At 38.0% G+C, this 19882-nt stretch overlaps 1 protein-coding gene across 2 annotated transcripts; it reads right to left on the bottom strand.

Annotated features, from left to right (window-relative positions):
• Positions 1-1074: 1074 nt before the first annotated feature.
• ankrd28b (ankyrin repeat domain 28b) lies at positions 1075-17526 on the bottom strand. 2 transcript variants are annotated; one of them, XM_043260961.1, is made up of 28 exons: positions 17324-17526; positions 13145-13228; positions 12986-13064; positions 12776-12846; positions 11572-11772; positions 11290-11377; positions 11054-11196; positions 9597-9809; positions 9437-9515; positions 9243-9357; positions 8955-9037; positions 8816-8879; positions 8082-8150; positions 7856-7996; positions 7660-7771; positions 7560-7586; positions 7397-7471; positions 7090-7291; positions 6079-6166; positions 5875-5992; positions 5550-5769; positions 4723-4810; positions 4558-4641; positions 3832-3977; positions 3644-3726; positions 3450-3532; positions 3287-3378; positions 1075-2605 (listed from the first exon to the last, which is right to left on the bottom strand). In XM_043260961.1, the coding sequence occupies exons 1-28, from the start codon at positions 17348-17350 to the stop codon at positions 2322-2324; spliced, it is 3159 nt and encodes a 1052-aa protein (XP_043116896.1). In that variant the 5' UTR covers positions 17351-17526; the 3' UTR covers positions 1075-2321. The 2 variants fall into 2 exon arrangements, with proteins under 2 accessions (XP_043116896.1, XP_043116895.1); XM_043260960.1 differs by having other exon boundaries at positions 8816-9037.
• Between the last annotated feature and the right edge of the window lie 2356 nt (positions 17527-19882).

Raw genomic sequence — 19882 nt, forward strand, 5'->3', positions numbered from 1 at the left:
TTAAAAGGGCTCGTTTTGCTGCTTGATATTGAAATTCGGTGTGTCTTATCATGTGGTTTTAACGTGTTGTCTTCATTAGGAACACACTGGTTTGTAGCGCTAACGGTTTTACCGTTTACTGCACGTTGTCTGTTATTCTCCTCGGCTAATGAACCGGAAGTCTCACCCACTTCCGCGCTGAAAAAAAGGGAGGATTGATGACAGAATAAGTCTTTTGCATTTCCGTGAATTCCGGCCCATGCGGAGGAACAACAGTTATTAGTTTAGCAAAAAGTTTAGGAGAACAGCTCTCAGTGAAAGTACATATAAACTGAACTCTTCTGCACACTCCGTCCAGCCAGAAAACAGAAAGACAGCATGTGCTGAGCCTCCACGAACCCTTAGAAATGACACACTATTTTAGAAAGCATTAAAGAACTCATGTCAAATACCAGAAGAAGAACCATCTGTAAGATGTAACTCGTATAATTAATTCTCCTAAAAATGTATTGGTCACTTGTTTTTAAATGGAAAAAAGGGCAAAGGTTTGCTACTCAGTGTAATGTTTACACACAGGTTTCTGATAATGTATTACATTGACAAAGAACAATTACAGGTTTTTTAAGTTAAGTTAGAAATCTGAATTAATAGATGCACTGATAACAATTCTGTAATATTTCCAGGTTCCAGATTACACCATTTTGTTCAATGCCTGACAAGAAAATGATCGGTCATTAAATAGATCATATTCAATAGAAACGTAGACAGAACGAAAAGGCTTCTGTAAATTACAGGCATGTGATTTGTTTATTCTAGTCATCATTTCCTCGCTTTTTGTCTTTCTGTTAGAGATTCTGTTAATATTGTCTGAACTCTCCTGAACCAATCGCAGGGATGTATTTGAGTGAGAATGGCAGATTTTTCTTTCATGCCAAAAATCATTAGGATATCAAGTAAAGATCACTTTCCAGGTTTTTGACAAGTAAAATGCATTGCTAAGAAATTTTCAAATTGACCCTTATAACTGGTTTTGTGGTACAGGGTCAAATCTAAACGCATCGCATTTTAAACATTTGACATTAAAGACAAGCAAGATTCAAAGTACTGAAGTCATTTATTTATTTAATCAACCATAAAATATACAGGAATCTCTTTTTGTGAGCAGGGGGGCAGCAGCGGCCATCGACCGCACCAATCACTCTCCTCTTTCCCCCCGAGAAAAGGACAGGAAAGGAAACAGATCCCTGCTGACCCCCTCTCAGCCGGGAAGCTGTATTGAACAGATTTCCAGTTTCAGTCATTCCAAAATCAAAGCTTGAAAAGAGACGAACACAGGTTTCCGACAGGCCATCACAGAAAAAAAATCGAGTGGTTTCTTTTGCTAAATCAAAGAGAGCATACCTGCCCCAAAAAGTTAATAAGAGCCAGAAAAAATATAATATATATTTATATTCATATATCAACATACAAAGAGATCAAATGCTGTTCTACCATTGGTTTACACAGTGTTCCTCATTCCGGAGCAAAGCATGCTGGGAGCCGTTTGCCTCTTCATTTTCAGTGCTTTTCACAGACGTAGTGTTGAACTTCTTGTGCATCGTAGATTTGTTCTCTCAAGCTGCCCCTTCCCTCCATACAGTAATTTATGAAGGCACAAAATGATGATGAAATATGGAAAGTAAAAATAAATACCATAGATAAAAAGAATAATTTATCCTAAAACTGAAGATGGAGACGAGTTAGCATTTTAACATCACTCATGCTTGTGGCCAAAAGCATAACAAGGCTGATGTTCATGTCCTCAATTTGCCCTTGCGTTTTTGAAACTACTGAAATTTTAAATGTTACTTTTTTTTTTTTTACCCCCCTTTAGAGGGACAGAGAAATTGACAGGTATTAAAATCGCATTTTAAAAAATAAATCATTTCTTTCCGCGTTGTAAATGATCGATTCAGAAGTGCACACTGACTTGAAACCGCTGAAAGCATCGCAAACGTCCCAGTCTTTCGCGAGGGAGGATTTAAACGTTCAATCCCAGTTGCACTACGACAGTGTCAAACCGCTTGTGCAAAAGTTGGTCCCAGGCTGCCGATTCTTGTCTTTTATTGCCATGTGGAAAGGTCCGCCCGCTTATCCGTCACATTTGTGTAGGGCAAGATGCGCTGGCAGAGGTTGAGCTGATGGATAAGGGGGGGGTCGGGGGCTGGGAGGGCCAGCCTGCTGCGCCTCATACATGTGTGTGTGTGTGTGTGTGTTTTGTGTAGAGACTCTTAAGGCTCTGCGGAGTGGCCGGCCGCTGGGTAATTAAGACAAGATGTGCGCCTCTCCTTCCCTCCTCGTCTTCAGTACGTCTCCGAGTCGGAGTCGTTGAGCTCGTCGTCCTTGTAGAAGCCGTCGTGGCGGCCGATGCTGTTGAAACTGCAGTAGGAGCTGTGTTCGGAGCGGAGCATGGGCAGGCTGTCGAACGTGACGCTTTTGGTGGGGCTGGTGTAGTGATTGATGGCACTGAACGTGAGGGTGGGCACCGCTCCTCCGCCGGGAGACACTGGCATCATGGTGGCCAGGATCAGCGCCAGGCAATCTGCCACGTCTTTGTTAGGAGCACAGGCAAGGGCTGGAGTGTAGCCTTTCAGAGAAAAGACAGAAGACGAAAAATGATTGATGCTGATCGTTATAATATATCAAATATAACCTACACAGTACAAAAGTAAAACAAGAAAAAGTACAGATATTTTATGAATTGGGGGATCATGGATTTGTTTCGCTTGCTTGTAAACCTTGTTATAAAAAATATGAGTTTTAAAATGTACATTATTTCCTACATTTTACTATAACCTATAAAATAATATAATTTTTTTCAATAAAATTCAAATAGGAAAAAATTATATTAATCCACATAGAATAATAACAATACACTATTTAAAAAGTAGTATTCTAACAATTTCTTCAAAAATGCGATCTATTTTAAAACAATAATAAAAGTAAAAATAAATATTTCCTATTGTGTTTTTAATTTTTGAATATTTTAATTTAAAATAATACAAATCTAATGTATTCCTGAGATGGCAAAGCTGAATTGTCAGCATTATTACTTGTATTATTTTTTTTTATTTTGCTGCTCAAAAATAACTAAACAAATAACTCATTCTAAGATTTGTCCAAGTAATATAAATGCGTATCTGCTGAAAAGAGAGAGAGAGAGAAACACACTAACACACTGTCCATCTTCAAACATTTTAAACAAACATTAAAATCTATCATGTCTATCTATCTAGTCATGATAAGTTTAGAAATCATCAGCATTTACCATTTTCATCCACGGCTAGCACACTAGCACCCTTAGCTAGTAGTTCTTGGACAACCACAGTCAAGCCATTTCTGGCAGCCACATGCAGGGGCCTGGAAAATGACAATTAAATATTAGGCTTAGCTTAACGTATTTTTGCACAATTTCTGTGTGTTGAGCATACGTTTGTAAAGCTGCATTGGTGGAGTTGATGAGGTTTCTGTCAGTGATCTTCTCCAAGATCAACAAGGCACTGGTTTCATGACCCTACAGAGATCAAATGAAAAAAGTAAAAGTTATGAGAAAGTCACACATTCCATACTAGACGCTTACAATTGATTAAAAAAAACGAAGACGTGAAAGAACAGTGTTTTGTACCTTACTGCAGGCCAGATGGAGAGCAGTGTTTTTGTTGGCGTCCTGTAGCGTGAGATCTGCTTTCGCGCTGCTCACCAACACCTCTGCCAAACACAGACAGACATCATGACACATCAAAAAAAACAAACACAAACTCGGCTAACTACAAAAGCGAAAAAACATTCAAGGTTTGAGTGTCACAGTCCTACCGACTGCATTGGTCTGGCCGTTCTCAGCAGCCATCATGAGTGGGGTTTTGCCTCCAGCATCCACACAGTTCACCTGTGCATTATGACCCAGCAAGAGCTGCAGACACTCCACGTGATCTGTGAAAGCCGCAGCATGAAGAGGAGTCCTGTCACACAGAGAAACAGTTACAATACCACAAACACTGAGGGTTCAAATAAATAAGGTGACACTTTACTTTAAAGAACAATTCTCAATACATCGGCATACATATTTATAGCATGTCGACTGTTTAATATCACCCCATATATATAAAAATAACTACCTTATCGACTAACAAGCAGCAAATTAGGAGTTTGTTCAGAAAAAACTCTTTAATACTGAATGCGTGTTCCATGTTTTAAAGTGTTACCAAAAATAATCGTTTGATTGACTTTTTATATTGTTACCATGTCTATATTTCGATTAGCATCTATACATTTCCGTAAGAAAAATGTGATATTTCATCTACTCGAATTAAGGAAAAACGACACTATTAGGAAATATACAGAACAGTTTTGGTTCAGGTTTTTCAGTCTGTTATTTTATTTCAACTTTAAAACAATTTTTAAAAGTTTTAACTTCGTCCAACACTTATATTACATTAAAGAAATTAAATGGCATCTTAAAATATACCATTACAAAAGAAATGAAATGACCACAATGATTTTAACTGATGAAAGGTTGAAGAAACAGAATAAGACCAGTACCTGTTTTTGGAATCGGTTGAATTGACAATGGCAGGAGTAAGTGTGTCTATCAACATCTCAGCTGCTCCTTCATTGTCATTTATACTGAAGTTCAGAAAAATAACAGCTTCAGTATTTTGTCCTTTTAAACGCAATCACGTACCAATCCAAACCAAATCCACTTACACGGCACAGTGAAGGGGGCTAAAGGTGTTCCCTTCAGTCTTATGAAATAACTCTTGCTCAAGCAACACCTCAACACATGTGTCATGACCTGCAGGGAGAAAATCCGGTGTAACAACAGTTTATCTAACAAGCGTCTGGAGTCCTGCTCAAAGAAGAAAAAAAGTCAGACACGGCGATCCTATTTTGTGATTGTGCTGGTTGGCATTTCACCTTTGGAGAGTCACAAAGATTTCAACAAAGTGATTTTAAAATGAAACTGCATTCCTATGAACCCTTACCAAAAATAAACAGTCTTTTGTAGATTAATTAAAATAAACGAATGAGGCATTTCTCTGAATAATGCAAGTGACATCTGTATATTTCAGAATAACATGCTTTCGTTTTGGATTTAACATTTTGCTACGAATGACAAACAAATTGACACCAAAGTGCCATTTACAGGGTTCCCACCCGTTCTGACCAATGAAATTTCTTTGACTTGTCCAATTGATCATAAATACTATATTATTATCATACATTCATACATCATACATATCATACAGATTGTACCAAGAACTTACATTAAGTTTATGCATAACAATTAAGCATGCAAGTAAATGAAAGTCCCTAAAAAGGCAAAGAAGCTTAAATTTGAACGTAGCTCAAGGGGTTTTGACTTCCTGAGCTTTCAAGTAGATTTACTTTTCCGTGTCTGGAAACAAGATTTAAAAATCCCTGGCATTTCAATGAGAGTGGGAATCCTGCATTACTTTCGTCAGACTAGGTGCAGGCAGGCCTTTAAACAGGTAGTGTGTATCGATCTGTGATCGGCAAGTGCGTTTATTCACCGTTGTAACAGGCCCAGTGCAGGGGCGTGTAGCCCTGGTGGTCAGTGATGACAGGAATGGTCTCTACTGACTGGGCAGCATGCAGAAGGCCCCCCAGAACCCCAACGTGACCACAGGCGGCCGCAAGGTGCACTGGAGAGCGCCCCCTACAGTCTCGTACCATGAAACTGGCACTGTGCTGCAGCAGAGCCTCCACACACTCCTCATGGCCCGTCACCGCCTGAACAGATCAACGCACTTATGAACATTAGCCACGCTTTGAAGCATTAGCACATGTGGGAGCCAGAGCAAGTAGAAATACCAAAGAAAGTCAGTTATGATTTACCCCTCTGTGCAGAGCAGTGCGGCCCCATTTGTCTTTGGCATCGACATTGGCTCCTTTATTAATAAGGGAGTAAACACAGTCTGTGTGTCCACCCAGCACTGACAGCATCAGAGGCGTCCTGAAAATCACATAGATGAATGACTCCGCTGCCTATTTCCATTATTCTCTACCAGAAGAAACTAGAAACTAGTTTCATGTACTTACTGGCCAGTCCCATCCTGAATGTCCACTGCACTCTGCAGGTCAGCATTTCCGATGAGCAAACGGAGACATTCAGAATGACCATTAGTGGCTGCAAAAGAGACAAAAGAGAAGACAGATGTGCATGTTATGAGACTGTACGTCCATACATGAACAGTAAAACATTCTGGCATTTGTAATAGACTACTATACATCCACCCGGATGATAAATCTGCCAACAGTATCGACCTTTTGCCGGCTTGGCTGATTAACAACAGAAGTGTTAGCTCTGCCTTGTCTTACAAGTCTATAAACAGCTTTGTCAATAGAAGCAAGACGAGAACAAGGGGAATGCTTCACATTTTTGAGATATGTTTTACATGCTCAATTGTAGTTCCTTTAAAAGGTATTTAAAAATATTTTTTTATGACCTTGTTAAATACAGCGATTTTTACACTCAGATAACACATTGTTGCAGCATTTTACAAAAATAAAGACTGAATATATTTGGTCAAAACCTCATGTTATGACAATATTGGCTTACAATTACTTTATTGGCCTAAAATTCTAAATGTTTGCCCTCTCTCTCTCTTTCCTGTTCGCACATTTCAGACCTCAAATACATAAAATACTACCCTTTTAATTTAACCTTGAGTAACCCTTTTATTTACATATTAGAATAATAAAATTTAGCTTATTAATTTCTACCAATTGTCATCATTTTTTGTCTAAATATACATTTTATTTAGGAGAAACGATAATACTACAATATTTAATTCTAGCATGCATGTGATCAAATACATTTTTTAACGTCTTTATCCTTTTAGAAACAGTTGCATTTTATAATGTTATAATAAAAATATTTTATTAATGTATTTTATTAATAAAATACTACTAATAATAATAATAATTTATGATAAAATAAGACTTTTTCCTTATTGGTAATTAACCAATAAAAGTATAAAAAAATTAGCATTTGGTCACAAATGATGCAAATAACTGAAGAACAATCTCATTATTCTCTGTACACCATACCGGCGGCATGGATGGGGGTTCGCTTCAGCGTATAGTCTTTCACAAGGATGGAAGCCCCCTGGTTGATGAGCACATCCACACATTCAACATGGCCTTTAAAGGCAGCCAGGTCCAGCGGCGTGTGTCCTTGCGCTGTTCTCACATCCAAATCCAGCAAAGACTGAACCAGTACCTCAAGAGCCTGGTGATGTCCATGATATGCCTAAAAAAATTTATATAATCTTATAAGAACCCAAGCCAGAAATCATAAGAGAATTACAATGTTTCCCAACATTTGGTGAACAAACAAGATGCAGACTGTACTCACAGCCAAGTGGAGAGGGCTCACAGGAGCACGTACATCAGAGTCATTTAGGATGTCTGTCCCTGAGGTTTCCATTAACTTCAAAACAAGACACAACAGATCTAATTAGGTTTCGTCACCCTGCGACAATCTTAAAGAGGTTTATGTTGAGCGGCACAGCACTTACCACATCTAAAGGAGTTTCACTCGCAATCTGATGAAGAAAACAGAAATACATTAGGCTGAAAATATTAAAAACATAATCACATTATTTTAAGTCATCTCACCAGCTCCAGACACAAGCGGTGTCCATAAGCAGAGGCGTAATGCACTGCATTGTAGCCCTGATTGTCTCGGATCCCTGGGTTGGCGTCATTCCTCAGCAAATATTCCAGGCACCTAGTTAGTGAACGAGAGAGACCGGTAAATACATGTTTAACTAGCTACGTACACCGTTCGCTCATATGCAATACAGTAACTCACTTTCCATCTGCGTCAGAAGCAGCGGCGTAGTGGAGGGGGGTGCAGCCCCTCTTGTCAAGCTCATTGACATTGGCTCCTGAACCCACCAAAGCAAACAGGCACTGGTAGTTGCAGTTTGCAGCTGCGTAGTGCAAAGGTGTCCTAAAGAAGAGATTATACGCTCAAGCCTCATGATCCAAAATATCAATGCATAATGAATGGATACGGAAGTGCAAAGTAAACGCACCTTCCGAAGCTGTCTTTCCTGTTGAAATCTGCCCCCGTGTTGAGAAGAAGATTCAGACATTCGAGGTTCCTGTGGTAGAAAACGCATTTTAATCAGATGAAGCAAAACATATTCAAGCTACGTGAATGAACCATTAAATGAGCTGCACTAGATCGGTCAGTGCAGATAGATATTCTCAATACAAAAAAAAAAAAATAGATATATTTTCGAGGCTTAGTCATGTCAAGTGTTTAGAAACATGCTCATGGATGCTGGTTTGAAAAGAAAATGTAATGATGTTGAATCAGTAAACATTAACCTATTTTAATACCTAGTTTCAAAAATCATGTTTTTTCAACGTGAATTAATTCTTCTCAAACAAACTGCAGCTGGGTTATTTTGTTTAGAAACTAACACAAAAACATGATAACTTTAATCAAAAACGATTTAATCCAGTTATTAATTATAAATAACATTACCCCCCCCCCCCACATTTTACAATATGAACCAACCATGGCATAAGTAGGATAAAAAAAATTTCATTTTCATGTCGATAAACGTCTTTAAAATATAAATATGTTTGTAATTTTTTTTTTTACAAGTTTAAATATTTAAGCAAAATAAATAAGATCACCCAAAATGAATATGGTTACTTTTCAAAAATGTAATCCTTTTTTTTTTTTTTTTTTTTTTTTTTTTTTGAGGGGACCAAGAAAAACTGTCATCACTGACTATAAAATCAAAAATAATCTCACCCGCCGGCAGCAGCAGCATGAAAACAGGTCCTTCCAAAGTCATCAGGGGTGTCTATATCAAAGCCTGGAAGACAATAACTTATGTAATCCATGTACAAAAAGTGCACTGGCTGACTATCTGAGCAGTGATAGAGCTTACCAGATGACAGCAGCTTACGGCAGCAGTCCGAGAAGCCGCTGAGAGCAGCCAAATGCAGTGGAAACATGCCATGAACTCCCCTCCTAAAAGAAAGATCCAACGTTACAACCAGACAGGAGCATTTCGCCGCGTATGCACGTGGGATCGATAACAAAATTTGTGGGTGTTTAATATAAGTGTTAAAATAATGAATTTCCGCCTACATCTTTATTTCAACAGTTAATGCATAAATGAAACAAAGCTGTTATATTCACTAATTAGCAAGCACATGGGAATGAGAATTCTTACTTGGCTGTGTCAGCTCCATTAGTGATCAGTGTGTTGATGAGAAGTTCGTGTCCGTATCGAGCTGCGATGTGCAGTGGAGTATTCCCGTTCTTATCTTCACAGTCTATCTCAGCACCTACACACAGACGAAGCAAACGAGGCGCTGTCAGATACTGCGGGCTCAGTAATCGAACATGTCAAAACTCACAACTCACCATTTTGAATAATCGCCTGAGATCTCGAGAACCTCCCGTGGATAGCGGTCATATGTAGAGGGGTCTTACCATCCTTACTCTGCAAAATGATACATAAATAAGTTACTACGTCCCTCATTGGTGATTTTTGTCACGTGTCAAGCCGTAATAGAGCTCCCACCTTGATATTGACATCGGCTCCATTTCCCACGAGCAGCTCAAGGCAGAGCGCTCCGTGCCGCGAGGCAGCGGTGAAGTGCAGGGGTGCGAAGCCCTTCTCATTAACCTGGTTCACATTGGCGCCGCACTCGATCAGCTCGTTCACCACCACATCCTGACCGTTGTAGCATGCCACGTGCAGCGGCGTGTTCCCATACGCGTTTGGCTCGTTCATCTGTAAGCATGTCCACGATTCAAACGTTCAGTCATTCACACTTCAGTTTAATTACTGTATGACTGAGCAGAGGTGTTCATCCAATTTAAGAATGGCGGTGTAGCCCAATTAGCTATACACGCTTCTTTTGAAGTTCTTTTGAAGCGGATGTCTAGTTGAAAAGGTTAGCATGATGTTGTCTGAACCACACTTAGAACAAACCACCCACAAAAGTACGAATGACTGCGTGAAAGCAAGCCACGTTGTGAGTGAAGCGGTTTATTATGTTCTAGTCGATCCAACTGACTGCCACTTTGTTCATTTGGCTAAATTAAAAATCAATTTGTTCACTGCAAAAATGTTCACCATCATGTGGCAGTAGCTCTAATCAATGAGTAGGCGCGTAATTAGCATTTTTGAAAATGCTGGAACTGAATTCCATGAAAAACATAAAACACTTTAAAAGGATGCAGTAATGGACCAAATTAAAGCAAACAGCTTGAGACGGACTGAAACTATGCCATAGATTCACAGAACAGTCAAGGGGAACAACGTCTAGCTTAAAACAAACATTTTAACTGAAACACAAGGACATTTTTACACATCAATACAACATTTACATCAATAGTGGTCGACCAACATAAGTTTTTTCTAAGTAGCAGAAGTAGATCAACGCCTGCTTCTGTATCGCTGCCTGTTTAGCTCCACCCACCAATTTGTGTAAACAACAACAGAGGCAAACTCAGGCCTACGTAGGTTTTTGCTTCCTTCTGATCCTAACACTAGGAAAGAGTGAATTAACTATTTTTAACAGTTCCAGAACACATGAGTATAAAACTTGGTCCTTTGTTCACTTCATTTTAATGTGGATTCATTTACAAACAAGAAACAATTTGATGTGGGATTTTCAGAAATACTGAAATTAAAAGACAATGCTGTGCCGACAAATGTGAGTACCCGTTTTCATTAACCCTTTAAGCTAATAAGGTGATATTTCACCAGCACTCAAAAAAAATCTATCGAATAATCAATAATTAAAACATCTCTATTATTTGCAATGCAATGCAATGAATAGCTGACATTTGAGGCTTAGTACTGTACAAAAGCAATACATGTTTTTCAGTTTAAACAATGGTATACATATCAATGTAATAATTGGAATGACAATTTTGAAGCGATAATCAACTATGATGATTTTCATAATACCCATTATAATCTATCATGTACATATTCAATTTTGGAGAGTGGACAATGCGAACACTTACATCAACTCCTAGGTCCAGCAGATACTTCACTACACTGATCATCCCACTGGACGCTGCAGCATGGAGGGGTGTGTACGCTTTCTTATCCTTACACGTCACCTCGGCACCATGAGACACCAGCAGCTTGACCACCTCCATGTGACCTGAAGGGTTGAGAGTTTAAAAGGGTTTTGAATTTATAAGACCCCACATACGGTTGCGCAAGAAGCCAGAAAACAAAAATCGCTCTGTCTCACCCATGTATGCCGCCCAATGGATTGCCCTTCTGTCCTTCTTATCAAACGCATTTATATTTGCTCCCCTGGATAGCAGTAACCGCACCATCTGACAGCAGAACAACATGAAATGCATTTTACACAGAGAACAACAATAAAAACCACATTTGCAGTGTGTAAAAAAAACCAACAGAATTTCAATAATGTTAAATATTCATCTCTCCGTTGTACCTCGAAGTGCTTCATAAATTCTGAGCCATAATTTCAACAAACCCACACATATGCAAATGGCCGCTCACTGACCTCCAGGTGGCCGCTGAAGGCAGCGTGGTGCAGAGCTGTGCGTCCAGCCCGATCAGATACATTAACGTTGCTAAGCAGTGGCACCAACGCCTCAGCGCAGCGGACTGCTTTGTTAGCGGCGGCCACATGTAGAGGAGTCTGCCAGTTCTTATCGCGAGCGTTCACGTCGGCAGAGTGCTTCAACAAAACCTGCACCGCCTCCTGCAGGACGCAAGGTCAAAGGAAGACACAGATCCATAGTTCTGAAGTATTACTTTGTTTCTGTAACTTGTGGTTGCATACTTTTACGACTTCAAGCAAGTCGCATTTTGTCAATTTACAGTCAAACATATTAGTGGCTGAAGTTTCAGATACAGTTTTTTTTTTTTTTTTTTTTTTTACAGGTTTTATGAAGGTAAATTTAAGACCTAGTAAAAAAAAGAATTGAATTAACTGAAGAGAACATAACACGGCAATATGTTCTCTTAATGTAAATGTCTAGGGATCATAAAAAGTTGTAAAATTTGATGAATACAATCTCCATTACTTTTTTAGAGCTTAAAACTTGAATAGCTCTGCTCCCAAAAACTAGAAGATGGAAATAACTGTTACTGTACCTTCTACTCGCACTGCAAACATATCTGATGCGTTCTCATTTTAATTTATTTTACCAAGATCTTACATTTTAAGCAAATGTATATTAATTTAACAAATGTTCAAATGTTATATATTGGAAAATAAATGCAACTTTTTAAGGTTTTTTTCAAGAACGTTTACTTAATAGACTACTTCGCAATTTCATTTAAAATGTTTACATAAAATACAGGTAACACTTTAGTATAAGGACCAATTTTGAATATTATCTAATTGCTTAGTGTGCTTAGTATTAACATTAACTACTAATTAGCAGCAAATCAGGAGTTTGAGGCAAAGGTCACAGTTAATGATTTGTTAATAGCCAGATTGGGTCCTAAATATATATATATATATATATATATATATATATATATATATATATATATATATATTTTTTTTTTTTTTTTTTAACAGAATATTTGTTTGTTTCAAAAACACATTCGTTTTTGCTGTGCTGCCAGGATCTCTGTCACGATTTTGGTATTCACTGCAGAAACTGTGGTACTGAGACAATTCTGTTCTTCAGGAAGCAAAGTTTTGACAAAACCTACAAAAACCAAGTGTGTGTGCGTCTCTGTGGTTGTAATACCTCACTGCAGGATGCCACTGCGCGGTGCAGAGGAGTCAGCCATTTGTTGTCTTTGGCATTCACCCTCGCCCCTACATCACAAGCAAAACATGAATAACAGTGTAACAATACATCAAAGCCACATTTGAAGACACCTGGAATCAAAGGGAGGAGACACGAGATGCTTCAGAAAATTTGTTTCATTATGATGAATATTCCAGATGCATTTACCCGATAAAATTAACAGCTCTATAATCTCAGCATCTCCTAGGTAAGCAGCTGCGTGCAGCGGTGTCCTTTTTTCATTGTCCTGAAAGAAACAGAGCTTTTTTACTACTAAGTGACCCAATTTGAAATAGCTCAATTTTTTAAGCCATATTATTTTCTTACTTGTACATTCACATCCTCTTTCTTGAAAATGAGAGAGCGTACTTCGTCCGGATCAACATTGAAAATAGCTTTTAGCAGGGCAGGCTGAAAGACAGAGTAACACAACTGACAATAAGAAGCATGGCCGAATCTGAACTACGACATTACAGGACACAGATGAAGAGTCTGAGAGCAATAAATGGGTAAACATGGTTGAATCTCTACCCTGAAGATTTCCGACAGCGAAACGAAGCACCTTGAGGAGGTAGTGTTGTCATGAGACTGCCTGTGTATTGCTTATGTAAGTGCATCCTCAAGTGCCAGAGCGATTCTAAATAAAACCAGCCTCTGCCTCCTCGCTTTGTCTTTTTGAGCTGCAGTGCAAATTAACGCTTCAGTCTTTAATCATTCTGCAATTTTCTTTCCCTTACAGTAATTTAAAAAAACATGCTTTCTTTCTAGTAAACAAATATTTGTATATGTTTACTATAAAGATTCAAAGTAAGATTTTAGGTGGTTTAGGAAGTAGAATTTTACTTATTTGCGGACTCTAGTATAACAAAGAATTGAGCTTCCCAACAATTATAGATGCACTCACTGCAATTTTCTTGCCCAATTCAGATTTTGTTTTTTGGTTTTTTTAAGTGTGACCTTTTTTTGCTGATCCCATTCATTCATTTATATATAATCTAGACCTTATTGCAGTGCAAAAAAAATATCCACAAAATAAATGGTTAAACATTACAATTGTCCAAATGTGGACTAAGTTACAGATATAAACCCACCAGCAGGCAGGCCTCGAGTCATTTATTCAACCAATTAATTTACACGGCTGATGCAAATAGAAACAAGGCAAGTGATATGAATAGGTTATTAAATCATTGACTTACTTGATCGATGTCTAAGTCACATAATTTCTTGCCTATTATATAAAATCGACGTCACATTGCAATATATGCTTTACCGCAGTACGCATCTGTAACATTGCTCAGTTGTTTTGAGCATTGTGTCGCTTTTACAAACACACTGTTTATACGGATTACAATAAAAACTGAATAATTCTCACAGTAAATTTTTTTGGTGGCCAAGGTTCAGTGCTTCCTTTGGTGTTTTTTGTTACAGACGTTTTCGGCATCTCTACCAACAAATATTATCCTCACCACCACACCACACATTTACAGAAGAATTTTTCTATGACAGAAAAGAGAAGTAACAAGCAGGCACATCTCTGCCAGAACCACAGAGAGACAGATGAAAAACTACAAATGTAATTCATTAAAATCAGGAACTGAGGGTTCGCACACTGAAACAAAATCCACTTGGGAGTATGATCAAAACCATGCTCAGATCCATATTCCCAAAAAATAAATAAATGATAAAAATAACATAAGGATAAATAAGGATAAACAGTGAATTTTAAGTGATCAAATATTAAAACAAATTATTAGATAAATGGTTTGTTTTAATTCCAAGAGGAGAATCCCAAACATTGAGGAGGCGCAAAAAAATAGAAGAAGAAATATGTTAATTATTAATTGAAAAATGGATGCGAAGCATGGTGGTTTCCACCAGCATGGAGAGAGCAGATGGTGCAGACAGCGCAGATCTGCTCCAAACCGGCATGAGTTAATGCTGGACACCACTGTTCCCTCCCAGCAGCGCGGCTTGCGCTACTGCTTTATCAAGGACACAAACAGCTAATTTTATGTTTATCATCAATAAATATTTAAGCAGCTTCAACAAACAAAAAGAATGCCAGTTTCAACAGGTGACAGAGAAGACAAATAAAACCATGAGCGCATCGGTATCAAAGAAAACCTCTGACACCAGTTGTCCTCTGCAGAGACTCATTTCCTTTGCTCATTCGTCTTTACAGATATTCCATACTTTATCATCACTTGCAAAAAAGCAGAGGTAGAGAACAATGCACGTGCCTTCCGCAACTCCCGCAGTACAGGCTTGCTGTGACTCATGGGAAGTATGTGCACTATGCCCGAGTTACAGGAAGTGTTCAGTCACACATTCTTGAGTGTTGTGAAATGGGATGCAGAAAATTCTGATAACAGTCGAGTGTTAATTTGCCTCAGGTTTCACACCGCGCACTACCCTTGAGAATAACAGCGTCGGCAAGGCATTCATATTACATATGCAATAATACACAGGTTTTGAGAGCTCTCGGAAATCACACGCCATACTAAATGCTAAAATGCTTTGGAAAGCGTAATAAGAAAAATTCATAAGACACATTCATCACACTAATGCAAAAAAACAAACAGATGATGTAGATTTCATCTACCTAGATCTTCACTGGCCTATCTAAACCTGTTAGTCTCAGTTGAGGTTGTCAGAGGAAGAACAAGCTCACACTGAGAGTCGTGAGAACGTAACAAGCAAGCACTTGTGCTTGAAGAAAGCTTCATTTGAAAAGACTGCTTTAGTAGCTCTAAGCCAAGACAAGGCTCTATTTGTCACATGTGGCCTGCGCTCTACTGCATGCATACGGGGTTTAATCGTCTATTCAAGCAATGCGATCGTGTTCGGTCTCCTTTAACAAGCTCCTCTAGTTAATGCCATCACCATGGAGATGAGCGCTTCTGTATCTCCTCGTCCTTCCTAACTGGAGACCTAGTGATGTAAACGCATGTGTGCATGTACAAACACTAAAACAACATGATACTGAACTCTCTGTCTGGTTCTGGAGGTCAGCTAAGAGAACAACAATATCAAGGTCATGACTTCCAGACAGCACCTGCAATACACTGTGTCTAATATATACATATATATATATATATATATATATATATATACTGGAGACAGTTGTCACAAAAGTTTATCATTTGCATGTTTAAAGTCTTACAAATTTAAACATTCAAGCAAATTAAGTTTTAATAACTTAGAAGACCGCAAAAACAGTTCAGTAAAGTACTAGAATTGCATTCTATGTCTTATTACGCAAACAGTCATGTTTTTAGCTAGCAGTAACAGGACAGAAACTTCTTTATATACCTGGATCTGCTTTATATACCTGGTGTTAACTTTACATTAGCTAGGCTAGTAGTTTTTGCTTTGGTATTGAAAATTAATTTAAGAACAATGGTGTCATAACCTTATTTATTTATTAGAGGTTACATTGGTTGAACACAACAATGTTTTACCCCTACATTGAACTCTAACTCAGTAGCCTGACTCGGTCAGCAGAAAAATGCTGAATTCTAGTAAACATCCATCAAACACACATAAATATAAATGGATGCAATATTACATGGACAATCAGAAATTACATGCATATAAATGTATAATTAAAAAACTATATTGTAGAAATAAAAGTAGAAATGCTCACAACGTAGTTATCCAGAAGGAGAAAGTAATGTGACAGGTAATATGCCGTCAGTAATTAAAAAACAACAACAACAACTTTCTGGCAGTGTCAAATTTATTAAGATCAAATGTCCAAATTATTTGAATTCTTTGGCCCAATTGTAAGGTCACTATATTCTTGAATCACCTTCATGCTAGAAATATCTCATATAGAAAGTGATCAAAGATCACACAACACTAAGATCAGTTGCAAAAGCCAAATTCTATTCAATATTTTAATTATTTTTAGAGCTGCGATGACTGGACTTTCGCATCACTGATAGGCGACGGTACACCTGTCGTGCACTCAGCAAAGTTGTCAGCTAAAGAAGACTGATGTTAAAAGTTCTTATTTTATGAGACTTTACATCCATAAACAAAACTGTTCATCAAAATCAGCTCTCTGATATCTGATCATTTACATAGCCAGCAGTAAAAAAAATTTATTAACCATCTAACCTCACGAGACCAACTGTTGCCCAAGCATTAAGATAAGAAGTAATCAGAAAACTTGTGCGATTTATTAGTTAGTTACTTAACAGAAAACAAATACGTTAGTGTGCACTTCATCGGTCACAACCCGTTATACTAATATCGTGGCTCGCGGACATTTAGCTTAGCAACTACTAGCTACATTCCTTCTGCACGAGATGTCAAATACCCACAAGCTACCTTTCCGCTTTCTTTTTTGCTTATAACACAAAGTAGCACGTATTCGTTCTTTTAAACGGCTTTAGTTCAAAGACTTTGGACAGTTTAGTCGTCTGTGAGGTTGCTGGGTGGTTCACTAGCGTGTTAGCACTTATTAGCCTACCTCGGCTAGCTGTTTCAGATATCACTCACCTGGTCTCGAATTTTGAGAACCACCATGTTTCGATGATCTCTTTGGATCTCATGCAGAACTAAACGGAGGTTTTCACCACCACCACTTGAATGCTGATGTTTTGTTGTCGGTAAATCTAGCGTTTCGAGTAGGCCTGGGGTCTCCTACTTGCCACTGATGAGCAGGGGAGAAAACTCCATAACATTACCGCCACTGCTGCCTAGCAAAGAACGGAGACGATGATTGGCCACACAATGGTTGGAGCTAGAGTAACACGAACGACGATTGGCTAAAACCCAGATGGGGGAGACGCTTGCTTGTGAACGGTGAAACGTTGTTGGATGTGTGTGCGTTGCAGTTTAACAGTAGGTTTTAGATCAGTAAAGCAAGAAGTGCGTGTTTCTCTATTGCAAATTACTTCCACTTCACTTTTTAATAAATAATAATAATAATAAGTCCAAAATGCATTACAATGAATACAAATTAAAAGTGACGTAAGGGTTAACCGTTTCTATTTGCATGACTAAAGCAGGAAGTTTTGATATGTGAACACTTTTTTGATCCCAAGGACCCCAATTATGATAATTCTACTGCGAGACCCTCTTCCTATTTCACTCCTTCCCATTTCTACACACAGTGTTAAACATGTCAGTGTTCAGGGCTGTACAGTGCGACATATATGTTGCACGTGCTACCGAAAGACTGCTCTTTGGGGGGTTATACTTGGTAGAAAATTTGTGATTGTGGACGATTAAAATGTCTTCACGATCTGCTTTTGAAGAAATATCGTAGTATCCGTGCTACAGCGCACATTCAGCTGCAGTTTTGGCGTCTGTGTCAATATAACGCGACATCACGTTAGCTCAGTTACACTCACGTGACACTGTACTTATTTGCAATCATAAAAGTGCATTAAATCTGCTTTAAAGCCTGCCGGTTAAACATGAATTGATTCACGAGCTATTCTGAGATCATACACACGAAGCGCGCGCACTACGAGCCTGATTAGTGCACAAGGATAAACTTTGAGAGTTGTCAAAGATAAAATAACGACAAGGATTTTTATCTTCTCCCACTTTGGCCTAAATTTCTGTCTTTCTTTTTTTATTTTAGACTCTGTTGCCTTGAAAGACTTTTTTTTTAGGATAATATTTTCCCCCATATTGCTCACCTTGTGCTACAACTGTTCAGCACTAGTGTTATGTGAAAAATAATAATAATAAAAAAAACCTTAACGACCAGCCCTGCCACTGTTAATTAAAAAAGTGCTCACTTTTTAGGAATAAAATCCAATTTAACACAATGTAAGTTTTCCTATCTGATCCTAGAGTTAAAAATGGCCATTAAAATAATGGAAAATTATATTTGTTATTTGACAGTATAATTAATGATAACATTATTATCCAAACGACCAACTGAACGCCACTGTGGATGGCATGGCAATACAAAACTGCCAAACTGTACTCAAGCGACTCAATTCTATTATAGGCCTATAAGTAACTAAAGTTGTAGCCCTTTTTCTCATTGTGTCTTCAGTTTGTGTTACAGGAAATACATAGAAATGTTTTCATATAGGTCTGTGCAGAAAACAATGAAACCGGTTCCTTGTATTGTTTCTTAAAAGGAACAGCTCATCAGCTGATAGTTGCTATAGCAAACGAAGGCTGCAATAAATAGTTGTGTTAGATAAGAAATAATAGGCTAGGTTCAGTTTGGCTTATATAGTTTAAAACATGCTGACAACTTGTCTCAAAAATATAGCAGCTTGACAAGTTTTGTTTTGTTTTTTTTCGGAGACAATATACATTCATTTGGGACAGAACGAGGTTTTAAGAACTGCTTTAACCTTAAGACGATCGTTAAATAACCAAAGCACAAAGAGTCAGTTTCACTGTGGTGCACCAGATGACGCTAAAGGTGTATTTAAGACTTTACAAACAGTAGGCTAGCATGCGGCGCTAAATAAATAAATAAATGACTAGCATGACTTATAACCGCGATTTACATAAACATGTAATAATTCACTATAATGCAATTACTTCTGTACCTCAGACTTTGCAAACTGTACACACATATCCATATAAACACCGAGGCCATTCATTCCCTCATTAACAAATGGCACAAAAACCTTTGATATTCAGCACGATTTTTTTTTTTTTTTACAGAACATCAATTAACCTCAAAACCTGTTACAAAAGCTACAAAAATAAGAAGAGTGTAGCAATTTATTAAATGTGTTGAATTGAGATTATGTGCCATCTGTGGTCAAGAAAAAACATTTATCCGGTTTAAATGGTTGTACCGTGTATATAATGCATTTGAAGTAAAAACTTAACACATTTTGAGTTGTATTGCTAGTTTTTTTGGCAGCAGAGACGACAACACTAATTTCTGTGTCTTTAGACTCAAAAACTGTATGTAAATAATATGGCTGATCTGTAATAAATGCATTTTTAGCCACTGTTGTTAAAGGATGCCCAAATATGTGATGAAGTAACATTTGACCATTTGTCCAAAAATAAGTCATCAGTGAAAACATTCCTCTCTTGTGATGTTACTAAGAAATAAATTAAACATTA

The sequence above is a fragment of the Puntigrus tetrazona genome, chromosome 16 (genome assembly GCF_018831695.1).
Source record: "Puntigrus tetrazona isolate hp1 chromosome 16, ASM1883169v1, whole genome shotgun sequence".
NCBI lineage: Eukaryota > Metazoa > Chordata > Actinopteri > Cypriniformes > Cyprinidae > Puntigrus > Puntigrus tetrazona.

What these genes read in the sequence shown, in the direction of transcription:
- ankrd28b (XM_043260960.1), bottom strand. Translation starts at nt 17,350, where the DNA reads ATGGTGGTTCTCAAAATTCGAGACCAG. An exon ending in GCTTCTGACGCAGATGGAAA is followed by an intron (nt 7,772 to 7,855) that starts GTGAGTTACTGT and finishes TTCACTAACTAG; the next exon opens with GTGCCTGGAATATTTGCTGA. An exon ending in ACCGCTTGTGTCTGGAGCTG is followed by an intron (nt 7,587 to 7,659) that starts GTGAGATGACTT and finishes TTTCTTCATCAG; the next exon opens with ATTGCGAGTGAAACTCCTTT.